Below are 19,852 nucleotides of genomic sequence, written 5' to 3' on the forward strand. Positions count from 1 at the left end.
GTTCCCAGGCAACTGAAACTCTGGAGAGCCACTGCCAGCCATACTGGATTTTTTCCCCCTGCTGCTTATTACGTCCCACATCTGTCTTCTGCCCGCTCTGACCCGCTTTCCTGGCACCTTCAAGTGACGCTATTTCCCAGCCTCATCCTCACTTGTGAATGCAGGCAGGTAATCAATTTGAAAGGACACTGCCAAGGTATTTTATTTATCATTTACAAAGTGTGTTTTAATCATTGCTGTCTTTAACCATCCCCTTGGAAGCTTTAAAAAGGAGCTTGTCAGTATAAACAACAAGCTTTATTAGGGGGAGGGAATAGTCATTTAGCCTCTGAGGGGACTGACAGACTGTTTTGCAAAAGAAAAACAAAACTATTTTTAGGCTGCCGCCCTAAACAAACTTACTGGAGCATTAGTCTCAATGAATTAGACTTGCTTCTGAGTTAAAGTGCGTGTTACTACTTATTTATTTGGTTGGAGGATGAGGGTGGAATGAAGATTTCCTAAAGAATTTAGCAGATTAGTGTGCCTAGCATTTGGCTTTACCAACCTTTATTAATATTAGATTCAGCCATACTTAACGTTTCGTAAACAGTTTATTTATCTTTGGCCATTTTCCACTGGCCTTTCACTCCTCCCTAGCTTAAACAAGCTTAAGGAAAGAAAGAAAGTAGCTCGAGACTCTTCGTGATGATGCCTATTAAATAGTCGCTGGAAAAATAAAAAATTGGGAGTATTTGTGGTTGACTCTGTTTTGAAAAATGAAAACCATTTAACCTCCCTTTACATATCAACCATAGTTATTGCAAATACAGTTTCCCTCATTCAGTGAGATATTATGTTTGCTTCCTTGTCTTCCCAAACCTTTTCCCATGAGCTGTGAGCAGCCAACTCACCACATCCTGGAAAGTTTCTCCGCACACATCCTGCCTGATGCTTTTGACGTCTTGTGTTCCAACATGTCATGCCCCTTTCCCCGTGTAAACTGACCAGAGCCTGCATGCCTCTCAAATTAATTTGGCTTTGGTGTGATGACTATGAAAGTATTTTAAAACTTATGGGAAATTCCAATGCCTACTATTTCTAACAGTCTCTAATGGTTATATTTATTTGCTTTCTAAAAGATAATTTGCTACCCTCCTATAGAACTGAGCAAACAGGGTGGTTCACGTTTTCCATAGGCCTTACACAGAATTCTGGCTCTTCCCCATCTTTTCCACATTTTTTAGTGGCTAGGGAACCAATTTCTAAACCTGCAGTCCTATGCACACTTACCTGGGATTTGCTTCCGTTGAATAGGTTTGGCAAGAGGAGGGAGACAGTCACAGATGCACTCAGAATACTGAGCTGACCCTCTAATCCTTGGGTGAGAAGTCTTCTTCAGGCTGAAGGCCGCATTACCCAGTAGAAAGTGGCAGGAGCCATATTTGAATAGTGGGCAGGGCCACATTCAACCGCACACCTGACCGACACACCCTTAACATACAGGGACATACACCATCATACAGTCAAGTATACGTACAAAACTGTTTCCCATAGAAAGAGGCATAGATTTAATTCCTAGTAATTCCACTTAAATTTCATCACGCATTTTCCCTGTAGACTTCGCAAAAAAAGTTTGTAAGCTAATAGCCATTGATATAGCCTTATTGTCCATGAATTTGTCTAGTCCCATTCTTTTTTTCTTTTTACATTTTCCAAATTTATTATACACATCTTACAGGTTTTTTTTTTGCTATTTCCAGCTTTTGTTTTTTCAAAAATAATTTTATTTTGACAAAGTAATAATAAAAAATAAATAATTTGAATAAAAATGTGCACCCCACCCAAGTGACTATTCCACTGTAACTATCCAACCTCCCAGAATTTCAAAACCTCTTGCGATGGTTTGACCCCTTTCCGTTTTAACAGTACAAATTATACAAACACCTTCCATATTTCCTCAAAATAATTTCTCCTGCATACCCCATCTTACCTTAATAGCACATGTTAATTTATCATCTAATCCCATTCTAAAGCTGTCCAAGTTTCTGGTCATTGCTGTATCTTATAGAAGTGAATGCCACAGTTTAAATATGAACTGTGTGCTTTTTGTCTGTCCTGAAGCTTCTAGCATTCAGCTTTATGAATGACCCTGGGTTCTAGTATCATGAAAAAGGGAGAAAAACATCTCTCTATCTGCTTCCATGCACAATTTTTATACATCTCTATCTTGTTCCCTTTTACTTGCTTTCTCCCCCAAACTAAAAAGCCCCTAGCCCTAAACGTTTTAACCTGTACTCACAGAGATGTTGTTGTAGCCCACTGAATAATTTTGCTGTCCTATTATGAACTTTCCCAGCTCTACCATATCCTTTCTAAGGTGAGGCAACCAGATCTCCAGAATTCCAAGTGTGGCCTTGCCATAGATTCATAAAACAGCTTTATGTTTTGGTAGTTTTGTTTACAATCCCTTTCGTTACAAACCTAGCGTGGAGTTTGACCTTTCCACTGCTGACGCACACCGGCTCGACATTTTCGCTCGGCTATCCATCCCGACCCTAAGTCTCTGTCACTTCAGACTCCATTAGCATACATTTGGAGTTAGGACCTTTTTGCTGTTCTGTGAATCACTTCACACACATTGATCTACATTTGTCATTTTTAAGCCATGCCCTGACACCCTTCTTACCCAAGAAGCTGTCTGCCTTCAGTTCCCCAGAGCCTGGTGGGGAGCTGTAATCCCAGAAAAGGTTCAGAAAAGACTGGGATGTATAGATCTTCTCAGGCAGCTCTTCCCCCTTCCTGGACATCTGCCACATCCCAATGGGCATCAGGTCCTTCTCTGGCTCCTCCTGAGTACAGCCCAGGAAGTGAAGGCCTCTGATTGCCAGCCAAGTAAATCTGTGCCAGCTCTGGACTTCTTGCCAGGCCAGCAATGACATCTCTGTTCCTGGGAGGGCTGCAGGCGAAGGAAGGTAGTCAGGGGTCCAGGTGGGGGTCTGGTGTGTGTGGCATCATCAGGGGCAGACAGCGTTTTTGGGGGGCTGGGTGTTTTTGGTGCTGAAGGTCTATGCAGGGTTCCATTCCACTTCTTGGGCTGAGATCCTCCTGGAGTTATTGTTGGTCTAGACCAGTGTTTCTCAACCTTGGGTCCCCAGATGTTGTTGGACTACAACTCCCATCATCCCTGAGCTCTGGCCTTGCTAGCTAGGGATGATGGGAGTTGTAGTTCAGCAACACCTGGGGACCCAAGGTTGAGAAAGGCTGGTCTGGACTCTGTCTGAGGCAGAGGGTAAGGGAAGCAGTTTTCCCATGATGCAAACCTGTCACACACAAGTGCCACAGCCTGGCACTCTCCTGGGTTGTTGTGTGTATATAAAAAATTAATTTTGATGATATGAAAAGTAACAGAGTAGCTTGCAGCTAGGAAGCTAAATAACTCTTCTAGGTGATTGATAGCTTCTTTATAAAGACAATGTCCAGTTCAAAAGAACTTTACTTTCATAAACATATAACTGAGAATATATTTACAATCACATGCTTAGTCAAACATAGGTATGTTCTCACTTGAACTGTAGATGGAAGTCTTTGACTTTTTTATGAAATGTTTTTACTTTCACCTCAACAGTATTCTCTTTGTTCCTTTCAGAGAGCTCCTGCATGGGTTTCTCCCTATTAATGTTTAGGGATCTTCCTCTGTTTGTTTCACTTCAGATATATCTCAGAGACACACACTATCTACAGCAGATTCCTGAGAAGTTTCTCTCAGCAGCCATTCTCCCTCACACACAGAGAGAAAACAGGGAGAGCAGTTAAAAACGACAGTTACTGGAATAACAGTCACAACAGAATGGAATGCCTCTCTCATGTGACTCACAGTCAGCCAATCACTTGAGAGCTACTGCCAAAGGAAATCCCCCATGTACACAGTAATTTAACATAAGTAAACATTCCCTTTTCAGGAATTTAAACCATGATCCTTAACGTGAGTTGGAGAGGGATGCCCTGTAAGTGGACCACTGCCTGACCACGCTGTGGTCATTGAAACATGCTGTTGTTGTTTAGTTGTTTAGTTGTGTCCGACTCTTTTTGACCCCATGGACCAGAGCACGCCAGGCACTTCTGTCTTCCACTGCTTCCCGCAGTTTGGTCATAATCATGCTGGTAGCTTCGAGAACACTGTCCAACCATCTCATCCTCTGTCGTCCCCTTCTCCTTGTGCCCTCCATCTTTCCCAACATCAGGGTCTTTTCCAGGGAGTCTTTTCTCATGAGGTGGCCAAAGTACTGGAGCCTCAGCTTCACGATCTGTCCTTCCACTGTGCACTCAGGGCTCATTCCCTTCAGAATGGAGAGGTTTGATCTTCTTGCAGTCCATGGGACTCTCAAGAGTCTCTTCCAGCAAAAGCACATTGAAACATAGGAAACTGCTTTTATACCAAGTCAAAACTCTGGCTTATCTAAACCAGTATTGTCCATGCTGGTTGGCAGCAGGTCTCCATGCTTACAGACAGAAGTCTTTGCCAGCCATCCCTGAAGATGCCAGAGATTGCACTTCGGGACTCTCGCATGGGACTCATGTGCTTTACCTCTCAGTTATGCCCCTTCTCCAGCTGTGTTTCTTCAATCTGTGGTTCCCACCTCGAAGTTGGCAGCAACCATTGTGTCATAGCATCACCTGGCATTTCTACTCCTCTGTCCCCTGCACTGCTGTAATCCTGAAGTCCCTGGGGAATTTGAGCAACATACAGGGTATATGGAAGTACAGAAAACTGCAAAAGGCTGATTAGAAATAGCATTAAGGGGTAATTATTTTATGCAAAGCATTCTCTCCTGTTTCTTTGCTGTGCCTGGCTGTTGTTTCTTTTTGACAGCAGCCTTCTCAAGATAAATTTATTTTGGTGGGGGAGTGATGCAATCTTTAAAATCTCTCTCTTTTTAAATTTTTGCAGTTGGGTAGAATAATGCGCGGACCCTTTATGAAATTTGTGGCACATGCAGCCTCTTTCACCATTTTCCTTGGTTTGCTGGTCATGAATGCGGCAGACAGGTTTGATGGCACCAAACTGAAGCCCAATGAAAGCAGAACGGATGGAAAACAGCTGTTCAGGATGAAAACTTCGTGCTTCTCGTGGATGGAGTTGCTGATTATCTCATGGGTAATAGGTAAAAAACATATCGCAAAGCTGTGTCTTGCAACCATAGCAGAGGACTGTGTGTCTGTTAAGCCTCTTTTCTCTTATAGTGGTGAAGTACGAGACACAAAGTGAAGGGTCTTGCTGAATTCCACATTCATTCATGTGTATCCCTTGCATAGGTTGTGAGTGAGAAATGCCACAGCGTTCTTCCTTCCTTTCCTCTTCGGTGCTTTTCACGAAGCACATGCATTTATGTGTTAGCACACCAAACAAGGAACATTTGAGGTGCATTTTCAGAATGCTCCGATTATATTAGATGATCTACTTATTCATACAAGCAAACACATTCTGAATCAGATCTGTTAAGTCTCTGCCAATTAACCTGGTTCCAAAACCCAGCTCCTACTTTCTTGGTTATAGAGAAGACAGTTCACCCCAGAAAACACAGTTGATTGTCACATCTTAAAGCACCCAGCACCGTACAGATGACATGTTGTTATTAATTCATTTAAAATTTACATTTCAGAAGCCTAGAAAAAGGGGTGCAAGTTTCAATGTGTACACATTTTACTCTTGTTATAGCTAAAAGAAAGAAAGAAAAGGAATACGCCTTCTGTTTCATTCTTCTAAGCCTTATGCAGAAAAAAGAGGTGGCATGTTATTTTGAAAGTGCCGAAAATTCAGGGAACTGTTCTATAGAAGAAGAACAGCATGTTACATCAAATGAAACCAATCATTTCTGGCTGCATTATCTAAAATATGAATTAAATCTTCTAAAGCCAATTTTTAAAAAGAAAGTTGATAGTTAGCAGGCAAGACAGAAACTTGATGCTAATGAGTGTATTCAGATATTGTCAGTGAGCACTGGAGATTACTAACATGCAACATCAGAGAAATCCAAATTGGTAGGAGATAGCGTTTCTGGTTGATTAGGTGTTATGCATTAGAAGCTACTATAAAATGTAATAAAAAGTTAATGAACCGAGAACTGTGAGAGACATGAAGGAGCAAGTAGATATCTGAAAGCTGTATAAATTGTGAAGGAGAAACACACACAATCACATACATAGGATAATAATTATAACACACATTCATTCATTTGAAATGCCATCTAAAACTCATAGCTAGTTGAAGATCTGTGCAGTACCTTTACACTTCCAGCTGCAGGAGAAGGCGGATGCAACTCATCCCAAATCTTTTTCAACTTTGGTTAAGATATCTTTCTGTTTTGCTGCCTGCTAACAGCAGGGGATGCTTTTAGGGTGCAGTTGCTCAAGGTGGCCCAGTCTTGAGTTAAATATTAAATTCAAAAGGGATCCCAGCTGCATGAAACATTTACTATTCTTAAGTAGTGTAGGGTGGTAGAAGAATGAGAAGCTCATTGTTCAGAGGCTGGCCTCTATGCTCAATTCTCTCTCTCTCTCTCTCTCCCTCCCTCCCTCCCTCCCTCCCTCCCTCTCCACACACTATCTCTCAGCTCATATCAGCTTCTGCTTCTGCAGCAAAGCTCTGCTCCCAAGTCACAGCAGTCAGAAATGGCGTGGTCAGTTGCTAGGCTCTAAACATCGCTTCTTTACGAATTCATTACACCAGAAACCTTATTTGAATGATTATCCCTGGGGAGCCACAGCTCACCTTGGCAAATCTAGCAGGGAGGGAGACTGAGACACCTTCTGCCATTCCAAGATTGCTAGCAAACTGGCCTCTCTCACCAGTGTTTGCTATAGAAGGGGCACTGATAAAAGCTGTTGGTGTATGAAAACCCATAGCCGCCACATACATCTCCTGCTGCGCTGGTAAATTCAAAGCTAGAGTGCCGATATCCACCTTGCAATTTGACAACTCTCCACAAAGCCAATTGCCACCCTACCATTTTTACATAATGAATAGGGAATCTAATAGAATTTGTTGGTATCCATCTTGAGAGACAATGGAACGAACCTCTGTGGGGGGGTGAAGTCAAAGAGCTGCAGGATCACAGCGCCTGCTGTGGCTGCAGCAACTGGGAACTCATAACTGCTGCCTCCTGCATTGTTTTTACTGCGTTAGCAGCACTGAACTGACCTCCCTGCGCAGAAGCCTAGGCAGTGTGTATGGAAGTCCTGGGCTGCCCAGATGACAACACCCCACTCTTCAGCCTTGCTATTGTGGTCCAAAGGAAAGCAGAGCAATGTGTTTGGTACCAGCTTAGCTGCAGAAGTTGCCTGAAGGAGGCATACAAGGCACCATCCAACCATCTTAGGGACTCCACCCAAGATTTGCGTAGGGTTTAGTCCTTAGGCCCAGTGATGTCCCACAAAGCAATGGATGGAATATTTCTTGTATAAATAAAATAAGAGCTTAGTTTCATTTTTCAAAGCCTGTATCCCTACTTCTCAAGACATGGGACTCAAACAGATATATTTGATATTTTCTATTACATTTTGTGGAAAGCTAATGCTGTGTGTGCTCTCTTCTTTCCTCCTCTAGGTATGATATGGTCCGAGTGTAAAGAGATTTGGTCCCAAGGTCCCAAGGAATACCTGTTTGAGTTGTGGAATATGCTAGATTTCGGGATGCTAGCTATTTTTGCAGCTTCGTTCATTGCGAGGTTCATGGCATTTTGGCATGCTTCCAGAGCCCAGAGCATGGTCGATGCAGGTGTGGATATGAAGAACTTGAAAACGGTGACATTGCCTCCCAGTATAAAATACTACACTTTGGGTGAGTTTATGAAGCATTGAGATTTGTGTTGGCTGAGCAAAGGAGAACTGCTCCAGTTCGGGTTCTACCCTCCCGATCAGGAGAAAACTGGCTTGCTCCATCTTCCATGTGACAGGCCTTGAGATATTTGAAGATGGCTGCCATATCTGCTCTCATGTCTCCTCTTATCCAGGCAACCCCCTCAACCATTCCTCATAAGGCTTGGGTTCCCACCCTTGACCATTTTGGTCACCTTCTTCTGCGCACGTTCCAACTCGTCAATATCCTTCTGAAATGGTGGCACCCAGAACTGGACACAGAACTCTAGGTGTTATCTGACCAGGGCAGAATAGAGTGGTACTATTACTTCCCTTGATTACTTCCCTAGACTTCTCTTGATGCAGCCAAGAATAGCATTACCTCTTTTTGCTACTGCACCACACCGTTGACTCATGTGAAGTTTGTGGTCTACTAAGACCCCATGATCCTTTTCACATGTAAGGCCATTGTGGGATAAAATGTTTTCATCAAGAGATTATAAGGAACTCATCACTACTGAGCTGCATGTCCTCTTCTTTTCACAACCCATGCAAGCAGTGGAGATTTTCAGTGACTTTCAGTGAGCTTACAACTCCTGCCTGGCAAGGCAGCAGCAAGTTTCATATTCATTTTCTTTCCTAAAATATCCTATAAAAATAATTTTCTTCTGCTTGAAGAAAATGCCCCGATGGGAATGACGCTATCCTTTGGATGGCTTTAAGGACTGATGTAGTTGTGATGTTATATAGATATACATAAACACATCAGTTTTTTATGTTTACAACATCATTATTATTATTTTTATTAAAAAATATTTTTAAAATTATTTAGCTTATTTTTTATCCTTAAACCATTTGGTTTCCTTATATTGTGAACCCCTTTGGGAACATAACTATTAATATGTAGAAAGAGTGCTGTAAGTTGCCCTGGGCTTATAGAGCAGGTTGTAATTCAAACGAAGAAATAGGAATCTTCATTTTTAGCTGCAGTTTATACACTCCCCCTTACTGTATAACTAGTTTCTTCACGTAAAATCGAGAGGTTATGAACAATCAGAAGTTACAGTGAGATAAAGTGATGTGTGCTGGACAGAAAAGCAATAGCCAGCGCAGTCCTCTGCATGTCTACTCAGAAGTAAGCCTCACAGGTTTCAGCAGGACTTTCTTTCAGATAAGCGTGTACAGTGGTACCTCGGGTTAAGTACTGAATTCGTTCCTGAGGTCCGTACTTAACCTGAAACTGTTCTTAACCTGAAGCACCACTTTAGCTAATGGGGCTGTTGCCACGCCGCCGGAGCATGATTTCTGTTCTCATCCTGAAGCAAAGTTCTTAACCTGAAGCACTATTTCTGGGTTAGCAGAGTCTGTAACCTGAAGCATATGTAACCTGAAGCGTATGTAACCCGAGGTACCACTGTATAGGATTTCAGGCTCCACCACCAGTTTCTAGGAAGCAATGGCAATTTATAACAGTGGATGATCTGCTGTTCACTTCCTAAGCAATATAATTCTGAACCCACTGCAGTTGCAATGGATGAGTTTGAGAGCTGTTAGGTTTTTAGTTTCATTGGAGGCTTTTAAGCAGAGGTTGGATGGCCACCTGTCATGGATGCTTCAGTTGAGATTCCTGCATTGCAGGGGCTTGGACTAGATGGCCCTCAGGGTCCCTCCCTATTCTACAGTTCTATGATTCTATCTTTCACAATGCAGTTTGTATGTTGTTGTTGTTGTTTTGTAATGGAGGTGACTCTCAACTTACACAGGGGTTATGTTCTAGGCACATAAGCCAAATTTACATATACTCAAAACGCATTGTGTTCAATTACGAGTGGGATCCCCAAAGTCTTGTTTCCTAGATGACCACCCCCTTTCCACTCCCTTTTGATTTATTTATTCTTATTTTGGCAAGTTACCTGTATTTCAAAATGAAGAAAGGATGATTAATAAAAGGATAACTGTGGGCAGAATTGTTCATTTGTTTATTTCATCTCTCTCCTTTTTTTATTAGTCTTAATGTAAAGCCAGGTAACTGCATATTCATAAAATTAAATGAAATAACTTTAAAAAAAAAAATAAGAAGAAGGAGACACTGAAATATCAAAAACCAGAGGGGAAGATGCAACTGTATGCAAAACCATTACTAGGAGTGAGCCTGGGCAATGATGTATCAATACATTGCCTAGGACCTGTTTGAAGGCTAGAGCATGATGACGCCTTCTCCCGAGTCTTGCTTTCCCCTCAGTGCGCCAGGCACTGAAAGCAGAGGAACTCCCTCCAGCACATGGAGGAACGAGCTGGCTTTCAATCTGGCCAGGGTGAATCCACTGCCACTCCCACTGAGGGAGCTGAGGTGATTTCACCCCAGAGGACCAGGCCCGATACAGCTTGTTCCTCCCTCCACTTTTCAACATCGCAATGCGATGTTCGACTGGTGATACATTGCAATGTTGAAAAGCTGATATTACCCAGCCCTAACTAGGGGCTGCAGTTCATACATTAATAGCCACAGAAACAGCATGTGGGTAATGTCACAAATTTGCCTGAGAAGCAGCAGCCATTTTGCTGTTGTCTCTCTCTGTCCTGACATCCCTCTGAAAGGTGCTTCCCTTGTTCACAAGCTCTTTACTTCTGATCGCAAGGGGATGCACAGCAAGATCTCCAGACATTGGCTTAATGCTTGGGCAGCTAAATGTGGAACATATATCAAAACATTAAACAGATGTTCTTGTGGGTTTTCTTTCGCTTTTTTTACAGCAAGAATAGACTGGGATCCATCTGACCCTCAAATCATATCTGAAGGCCTATATGCAATCGCTGTGGTCTTAAGCTTCTCAAGAATCGCCTATATTCTGCCCGCCAATGAAAGCTTTGGACCTCTACAGATATCGCTTGGCAGAACTGTGAAAGACATTTTCAAGTTCATGGTCATATTTATCATGGTTTTTGTGGCCTTCATGATAGGAATGTTTAATCTCTACTCTTACTACCTGGGGGCAAAGCAAAATGAAGCCTTCACTACGTAAGTAAATGTTGAAATCTGCTTTTGCTGTAGTAAGTGTAGATGATTTTGTTGGAAGGCTAGCAGTACTGATGCATCTAAATGCCAAGCGCATTTACTATAAAGTAATTCTAAAGGCACTTCCATGTTAATGGATTCATGGTGATTGGTGCATTCAATAAAAGTGCTGGTTATCCCTTTGGGGCAATCCTTCAATTTCTACTAGTCCAGATGGACTACCAGGATCAGTTCAGATGTCACCCCCAGAAGCAGCTGCTATGGTAGCTCTGAACAGCCGCAACAACCAGCAGATAGAAGCACCTGCTTTGCATTATAGATTAGGTCCTCTTTTATATTATTTAGTTTGCATAAATACATAATGCACTCCTCCTATGCGAGATGTATTAGGACAAGGTCTGTTTGTGCATAACAAGAGTGTGTTGTAGACATCTTTAGTCAATGCTGCATAGTTTAGTTGCTAGTGTCCATATATGTCACTAGGTCCATTAAAATTTAAATTATGCTTGTGCATGCTAAAGTATCTATCAACAGAAGCTACTTCCATTGCATGTTTTTCCATTGTGCAAAAGCAGAGATTGATCATGCCTGTTTGAACATTTAAAATGTGGACACTTTAAACATTATTATGACATGCCTGATTTTCCTGTGCCATTAACATGTGCAGAGGAGGGCAACCAAGATGATCAAGGGTCTAGTAACCAAGCCTAACAAGGAACTGTTGATGGAGCTGGTGTGTTTAGCCAGGAAAAGAGGAGAGTGAGAGGAGATATCATAGCCATCTTCAAGGGCTGTCACATGGATGTTGGAACAAACTTCTTTTCTCTTGCTCTGGAGGGTAGGATCCATACCAATGGATTCAAGTTACAAGAAAGGAGATTCCAACTAAGCATCAGGAAGAATTTTCTGACAGTAAGAGCTGTTTGACAGTGGAACAGTCTCCATCGGGAGGTTGTGGGCTCTCCTTCCTTGGAGGTTTTTAAGCAGAGGTTGGATGGCCACCTGCCATGGATGCTCTAGCTGAGATTCCTGCATTGCAGGGGGTTGGACTAGATGACCCTTGAGGGTCCTTCCAACTTTGATTCTATGATCATGAATTGGAGTTGGTGCCGACATAGGGCTTGTCCCATGCCTAGAACGCATGGGTCTGAGGTTTTCCGCTTCTCTTGCGCTTTCTAGACATGGGTCTGAGTGGTTTTGCCCTTGCCTTGCCTCTTTCTTCAGGAAAACCCGGTCTTAAGTGATATATCAGAGCAAACAGCAATCTGGAGAAAACCTGATTGACGTTTGCTCTGATTCAGCGGTAATACAGTGGTACCTCGGGTTACATATGCTTCAGGTTACATATGCTTTAGGTTAGAGACTCCAGTAACCCAGAAATAGTACCTCGGGTTGAGAACTTTGCCTCAGGATGAGAACAGAAATCGCGCAGCCGCGGCGTGGCAGCAGCAGGAGGCCCCATTAGCTAAAGTAGTGCTTCAGGTTAAGAACAGTTTCAGGTTAACAACGGACCTCCGGAACGAATTATGTACTTAACTCGAGGTACCACTGTAGTCAGGTTTCCCCGGGGGGGGGGGGGGGGGGAAAGTGGGGCAAGGGCAAGCCTGGATGGTCCCATACTCAGCTTTTACAGATCTTTTACTCCACTGTTATGCTCATCTTTCTGGGATTTATTTTTCTTTCTTTCAGAGTGGAAGAAAGCTTCAAGACTTTGTTCTGGGCAATATTTGGACTCTCAGAAGTGAAATCAGTTGTCATAAACTATAGGCACAAATTTATTGAGAACATTGGTTATGTCCTTTATGGGGTTTATAACGTCACCATGGTTATTGTTCTGTTGAACATGCTTATCGCGATGATCAACAGCTCATTCCAAGAGATTGAGGTAATAATGCTCTTTTGAACTACCTTTAGCTTACTCAGTCATCATTGAGTAATGATGTGGTCAGGCTCCCAGCTCCCCTCCGCCCCAGCCAGGATGGGCAGTGGTCAAAGTATATCAGGAATTATAGTCCAGTGGCATCTGAAGGGCCACAGGTATTCCATCCCTGCTTTATTAAATCAGTACACTTTTTCAGAACAAATAGAAATTCATGATCAAAAAACAAACTCTCAGTAGGACTAGCACTGGTTACAACCCCGAGTTGCTTAAATGTGCCATTATTTCAACAGGACTTGAGCTAAGTCAGTATTAATTTGTCCTACGGATTTCAATGGAACCTAAGTTCAACTACATTAGACTGCGTCCAAGTCAAATTCCTTAGAATCATGACCTGCCAGTGAGCTTCTTCCAACCACCTAGCTGATCACAGTCAGAAATGGGCTGAACACAAGTAGAACCTCAATCCACCCGTTATCTGATCCAGGCGAGGTCTTCCTATGAAGAAGTGTTACTGTTATTTCCTGCAGTTTAGTTCAGCGCAGGAGTCTAGCTGGAGTCTGAGCATCCAGCAAAACAACTTTTGCGTATCATTTCAAATGACCACTGCTTAACTCTTTTCTCTGCCTTCCAGGATGATGCTGATGTGGAATGGAAGTTTGCAAGAGCAAAACTGTGGTTCTCCTATTTTGAGGAGGGCAGAACGCTTCCGGTGCCGTTCAACCTAGTGCCTAGCCCCAAATCTCTGATTTACTTCTCGCTCAGAATAAAGAAGTGGATTTTTAAGTTGTTGTTTTGCAATAGAAAAGGTTTCCAGGAAGACGCTGAGATGAATAAGGTAACTTCGCAATGGAGTAAACCTGCCGCATTCTGGAATTGTGAACAACTTTATGCAACGCATGACTCCACTGGAGGAGGGCAATTCGTGCCAGACCTGCACCACTAAATAAAATGGTTGTTTTCTTTCAAGGGTTTCTGGTAGAAATTCCCTAACCTACAAAGTTAATTTGATGGCTGCAATTTTAGAAACACGCAGAGCAATCCAAATTCTGGATCTGCTATGCTGGAGGGAGTGTGGAGGTGTCCAAATGCCTAGCCCAGCCTGGCTCTGCTGGCCGCAGGGTTTCTAAATGTAGTCTTGAGTTAGCAAATGCTGCCAGGGGGGTTCTTGGTAGAGAGAAAAGCATCCTTCATTTCTCTCGATTACAGTTTTGAAGTCTGGAGGGTGAATTGCCTCTGATTCAGTGTCCATTGTGGTGGAAATGTGGAACCTAAACCAATGGTCATATGTGCAGGAAGGAATGTCCGTGGGCTTAGCTTTGAACACACAGATATCCCAGAGAGCAGTACTGCCTGCTGACTCATTTTACTAGTTATGGATTGGAATGTGCATATTACCCAAGAGTAAGGTAAAGGTAAAGGACCCCTGGATGGTTAAGTCCAGTCAAAGGCAACTATGGGGTTCCGGCGCTTGTCTCCCTTTCAGGCCGAGGGAGCTGGTGTTTGTCCACAGGCAGCTTTCTGGGTCATGTGCCCAGCATGACTAAACCACTACTGGCACACGGAGGACCGTGACGAGTGCCAAAGTGCACGGAAACACCATGTACCTTCCCGCTGCTGCGGTACCTATTTATTTACTTGCACTGGCATGCTTTCAAACTGCTAGGTTGGCAGGAACTGGGACTGAGCAAAGGGAGCTCACCCCGTCGCTGGGATTCGAACCACTGACCTTCCGATTGGCAAGCTCAAGAGGCTCAGTGGTTTAGACCACAGCGCCACCCATATTGCAGGGCTGGCAGGAGATCTGCACTTGACAACATGCATTCATATCTGTATGGACATATGCATTTGACCTCTAGATCCCTCCCCCCAACTAACTTGAAGAGTTTATCTGTGCAACTTTCCATCATTTCTGCTGCTAAGTGGAAAGTAAAATTATGTTGAATACTGAAGGTTCAGGATTATTGTCCACATCGGCAGGATAGCAATTTCTGCTAAGAAAATCTTAGATCGAGTGACCAGGGCATCCTTTTTGCCCATGTTAACATATATCTATCTAACATATATCTATTGCCCATGTTAACATATATCTATCTACCTGCAACTTATACAATTGGGAGGAAACTCCTAATTAGGTAGGGTGGCCATGTATGCATCACCAAAAACACAGAAATCAGAAGGTGGTATCAGTTTGCGTAGAATTTGCATTTGCTAATTTATGTGTATACATGCAATTTGGGAAATAATGACTATAAGGGAAACAGAATGCAAAATGTGTCACCAGAGACGTTCTGATGGTTCTTCATCTTTGAAACAGAATTGAGGTGGACAGCCCTTCAACTAGATGACTGCTCCCTGGCAGCTCTTCCAAAAGAGGACTCTGTAATGCTGGGACACACGCCTACCCTATAAATAGGCATAGTAAAAGGACATTCTGTGAGCAGGAAAATCTTTGGGCAGTGTATTGCTGTCAAACTCCGTAGTCCATAGTCGAATTTGACTGGACTTAACCATCCAGGGGGCGTAGGGTTGAATCCCCCTAAGTCATTGCATGAGCAGAAAAACGCCTGCAAACTTCTGCAAGCGCAGTGGAACTTCTCCTCCCACCACCAAGACCATCAGCACTTCCCTCAAATGTGCTCCAGAGACTTAGGGGAACTCCTGTAGCAGATTTGCGGGTTGCACAGGAGGAAGAGATGGAGGGGAAGTTCTGTTGCGCTCATGAAAGTCATTCTGCTCATGCATACAACCCAAAGTAATAGAGAAGGGCAGGGGATGAGAACCAGAGGAAGATAAGCTCCATAAACCAGAACCAGGAAGATAAGCTCCCCCCCGCCTCACCTTTTCAGGAAAAAAGGCTAAAGTCAATAGTTAGGATGTGTAGATGTTCTAATAAGAGCTCAGCCTGAGCGTTTCTGCATCTTCACAGAGAATGTTTATCAGCTCCCCAAATCCGATGATTCACTCCTGCGGGTAAAATGAATGGCTATTACTTACCCGTCCAGTTCTGCTGATATAAACCTTCGCTGCAGCCTTCCAGCTGCTGTGAGAATAAAAGGCTTCTTTAGAAGCCGAGCATCGCTTGCCACCAAGTGGTCACATTCTGAAATGCAACATAACGCTATCTTGGTATGGCTTGCTTACACAACTGAAATCCAGGAATCGGTCCAGACATTGCTGTAACAAGTCTTAACCGGTCCAAGCAAATGTTTTGTGAGAACTGTCTGCTCATGTTAGTAGTGTAATTAAAAAGAAGATTTTCCACAATTAGAAGAAATGAATTTTTGCATTTGGCCCCACAGGCACTTGGCTTCCTGAAAGCTGCACTGCAAAAATCTCAAGGCAGCCTTGTAAATAAACCCACAAAAGTTGCTAGCCCTCAAAAAAACACATTTTACTAGGTAACTTTGCTCCAAGGGATCTGTGTTTCTGGGATGCTGCAGAAGAAAGGATGCCCCTGCCCTCCATGACCTGCAGGATTCCATCTTCATTGTAGGCTACTTATAAAATTTAAAAGCTTTCTTCCAGTTAATTGGTGGCGGAGGGGTTGAGCAATCCTGTCTGTTCCCCCTTAACCAGTCCTTTGGATTTCCATGTTGGTCTTGGAGTAATGGGATTTCTGCAATGCTTGCTGTTGAAGCACGCAGTTGGGCCCCGTTCACACCACGCATTTAAATCACTATGAGGCCACTCAGGGCTTCCTCCAAAGAATTATGGGGGCTGTAGTTCCCTGTGGAGACAGATTGGTTGTTTAAACCACTCTGGAATTCGTAGCTCTGTGAGGAAAACAACTCTCAGCACCTTTAACAAACCATAGCTCCCAGAATTCTTTGGGGCAAGCCATGATTGTTTATAGTGTCTCAAGAAGATGGTGTGAATGTGGCCTTAAACATTCATTGAAGACATTCATTTCTTCAGCAAACATTTACATTTCATTTTCTCCCCAGCAGCTTCCCTCATTAAGAGATATTTTATCTGAAATATCTCCAAAACCTCTCTCTTGTGCATAGGAGTGATGCTTAAGGAGTACAGTATTCTAATGAAATGTGGTAAGAAGGGGAAGAGGAAGAAGAGATTTATTAAGCAATCCTTACTTAGTACTTTTTTCTTCTGTTTTTCAGCTAGGTCAAAGTAAGGAATCAAGTATAAGAAGCTCAGATGACTTCAACTTAAACAGCTTAAGGAACCCTCAAAGGAAGTATCAGGTAGGATCTAGATGCTAACAGAATACAGTAACTGTAAAGAAACTGAGAGCCAAACAGAGAAGGATTATCCACAGCCCTCCTCTTCCTCTCTCTCTCTCTCTCTCTCTCTCTCTCTCTCTCTCTCTCGCCTGTTGCTTGTTCAGCATCCAACCATTCTGCTCCCTCCTTTCATCCTCTGACCTGCGTCCTGTCTCTCACCATCACTCCCCTGGCTCTGAGCCTTCCTCTTCTGAGACTTCCCTAGAGGATTCTCTAGTTGTGCTGCCTCCCCTGTTCTGCCCTCACCTGGTTAAGCTGCCTCAGTGCCAGCGACAAGGCTGCCATACGTCCTCTTTTTCCAGGACATGTCCTCTTTTTCATGGCTTTGTGAAATGAGAGTCATCCTAGAGATCCCCCACGCAAGTCAGCAAATGTGTCCTCTTCTTTGCTCTTCAAAATACGGCCACCCTATGGGTCTATGTCAGACACAACTGTGCCTCACCCCATGTGCCGCTACTGCTGTCTAGGATCAGGATGCACAAGCCAATACTGTATCTGAAAGGCTTTTCTGCTTCTCTTCCCCAGAAAATTATGAAACGTCTTATCAAGCGATACGTACTGAAAGCTCAGGTGGACAAAGAAAGTGATGAAGTCAATGAAGGTAGGCTTCCAAAATGGATGTTGTTTGGAATATCGGGTAGCAGAATTAAAAGGCTAGCCAAAGTTGTTGGGTTTGCCCACCCCATACTTAAATGGCACTTTTAATGGCACCTTTAACAATGCTTCTGTTTTGATATGCAGCATAACAGCTGCCGTGGCTTCTGGGTTATAACTCTCCCAAGAACAAATATATATAAATGATCATTGGTGTGCTGACGGGGAGCTAGAGGTAATGGTGGCAGAACCCTGTTTGAGGCCACCCAGTTCCCTATGCTCCAGTGGGTTGTAAGGTTTTATTTGCCGGACCAAATGAGCCTTTGGGTCTGATTCATCAGGGCTCTTCGTAATGTTGTCCCCCTCCCCATCCCCGGCTTTCCCTTTTTCTTCTCGTAAGCCCTTGATCTTCTCTCTCTCTTATAGGTGAGCTGAAAGAAATTAAACAGGACATCTCAAGCCTCCGTTACGAGCTCCTTGAAGAAAAATCACAGAACACAGAAGACCTGGCAGAACTCATCCGGAAACTTGGGGAGAAACTGTGCATTGAGCCAAAACAGGAACAAAGGACTTCTCTCTGAAAAAGAAAGGGAGGGAGACACTCCTCCTCCAAGCTGGCAGTCCAGTGAAAGCCATATCAGTTCTATCTACACCTCACCTCCCTCTCCCCCCGCAATTCTTCTTCAATCATAATTGACACTTTTGCAGCAGCTACTAAAGTAGATACATCTTGACCATTCTTTTTATTTTTGGTTAACTGGGGAAAACCGGCATTTTGAGCAGATGTTATTTAACCCCATCCACGGAGGCCAACTCAGCCATTGAAAGGAAAAGACGTAAAATATGGTTTGAGAAGTCGCACAATTAAAGACTTTAATTACTGGTTCTATTGGTGCCAGGGAGCTCTCTTGTTCTCTCACTGTCTTTCACACTCCCACTAACGTGCACACATATTTTGACACTTCAGACGTATGCACACTTAGAAGTATATTCCACTGAGATGAATGAGGTTTACAAATTAAGCTTTTAGGAATAAGGTTCTGATCACTTTCTTTTTCTTTTTCTAAAAAATGAACTGGTCTTTCTTTAAATAAACAACAACAAAAATACAATTACATTGCTTTAATTACAGTGAAAAGAAATAATTTCTGTTCCGTTAACTAAGCGCTTGGGATGGACAAGAGGAAGGCTCAAGAGAACACATCCGAAAGCCATGATGTTACCTTGACATTACAGTGTTTTCTTCAAATCCCTCCATTGCAAGAAGGTGTTCTGGTACATTTCTTTGGGAGTGCATCTACAATACGAACCCATATTGGCTTTGGGTTTCTCCAAAGAATCCTAGGTGAGGGTGCTAAGATCAGTAGCCCCCTTCCTCTTCAGAGAACTACAATCCCCAGCAATCATTGGGGATAAATGTTAAAATGCTTTAAGTCTCTATTGCAGATATGTCTGTCCAAGGACTGAGGTGCCAGGAGTCTTGATAATCCATCCCACGAAAGGCGTTCCACTGCCAAGCAGCAATTCCTACTATCTGCCTTGTCAACGTTTAGAATTTTTCCTTGGCGAATGTTTATATGTTGAGATATACAATATGAGTTGCATCGGACTAAGTCATAGAGTTGATACACCACAATCAGTGGGCATTTATTTCAGTGGGTCTACTCTGAAAGAAAAAAAAATCAGTCCATTTGTTTCATTGGGTTTACTCTGAGAATAATGCAATGGGATGCAACCCAATATATTTAAAGCTCTTGTGTCTAGGAGCAAATGACTGGAACCATAAGTGTTCTTAGGGAGGTACGCTGTATGCCTGGTCTATGACTGCCTTACTCCCTTCTTGGCCCTGATCCGTTGTGCAGCCCTATGATAAATAACTGAAACCAAAAGCCAGCCCTACCTTGTCTCATTTCACATGTTTGTATTGCTACCGCCTTTCATCTAGTAACCTCAGCACCACTGAAAGAACCATCCACAACCAAACCTTCCATTAGTCACAGCCAGGTATTTGATGGTGGTTGCACTTCAGGTCTACACAAGTTGGATACAGATAACCCTTTTGCCCAGTGTGGCCCTTCGAGATGTTGTTGGGTTCTAACTCCCATCAACCTCAGCTAGCATGTCCAAAAGTCAGGAATGATGGGAGTTGTAGTCTAGCAATACCTGGAGGACCTTGCCCTATACCTGCACCCAAAGTATGTGCAAAATTCCTCTTGTTTTTGTTTAGTCGTGTCCAACTCTTTGTGACCCCATGGACCAGAGCATGCCAGGCACTCTTTGTCC

General features: G+C 43.2%; 1 protein-coding gene across 1 annotated transcript in view; it reads left to right on the forward strand.

The window, feature by feature from the left end:
- TRPC6 (transient receptor potential cation channel subfamily C member 6) overlaps positions 1-19,458 on the forward strand; it is a 65,638-nt gene extending 46,180 nt beyond the window's left edge. The window contains exons 5-12 of the mRNA XM_081197632.1: positions 4,931-5,144; positions 7,586-7,819; positions 10,591-10,855; positions 12,542-12,737; positions 13,366-13,569; positions 16,853-16,936; positions 17,501-17,576; positions 17,996-19,458. Coding sequence (XP_081053758.1) covers positions 4,931-5,144; positions 7,586-7,819; positions 10,591-10,855; positions 12,542-12,737; positions 13,366-13,569; positions 16,853-16,936; positions 17,501-17,576; positions 17,996-18,150 — 1,428 coding nt within the window. The 3' untranslated portion in view covers positions 18,151-19,458. The remainder of the gene's footprint in view (positions 1-4,930; positions 5,145-7,585; positions 7,820-10,590; positions 10,856-12,541; positions 12,738-13,365; positions 13,570-16,852; positions 16,937-17,500; positions 17,577-17,995) is intronic.
- Positions 19,459-19,852: the final 394 nt, after the last annotated feature.

Source organism: Podarcis bocagei, assembly GCF_964188305.1.
Source record: "Podarcis bocagei genome assembly, chromosome: 6".
NCBI classification, from domain to species: Eukaryota; Metazoa; Chordata; class Lepidosauria; order Squamata; family Lacertidae; genus Podarcis; species Podarcis bocagei.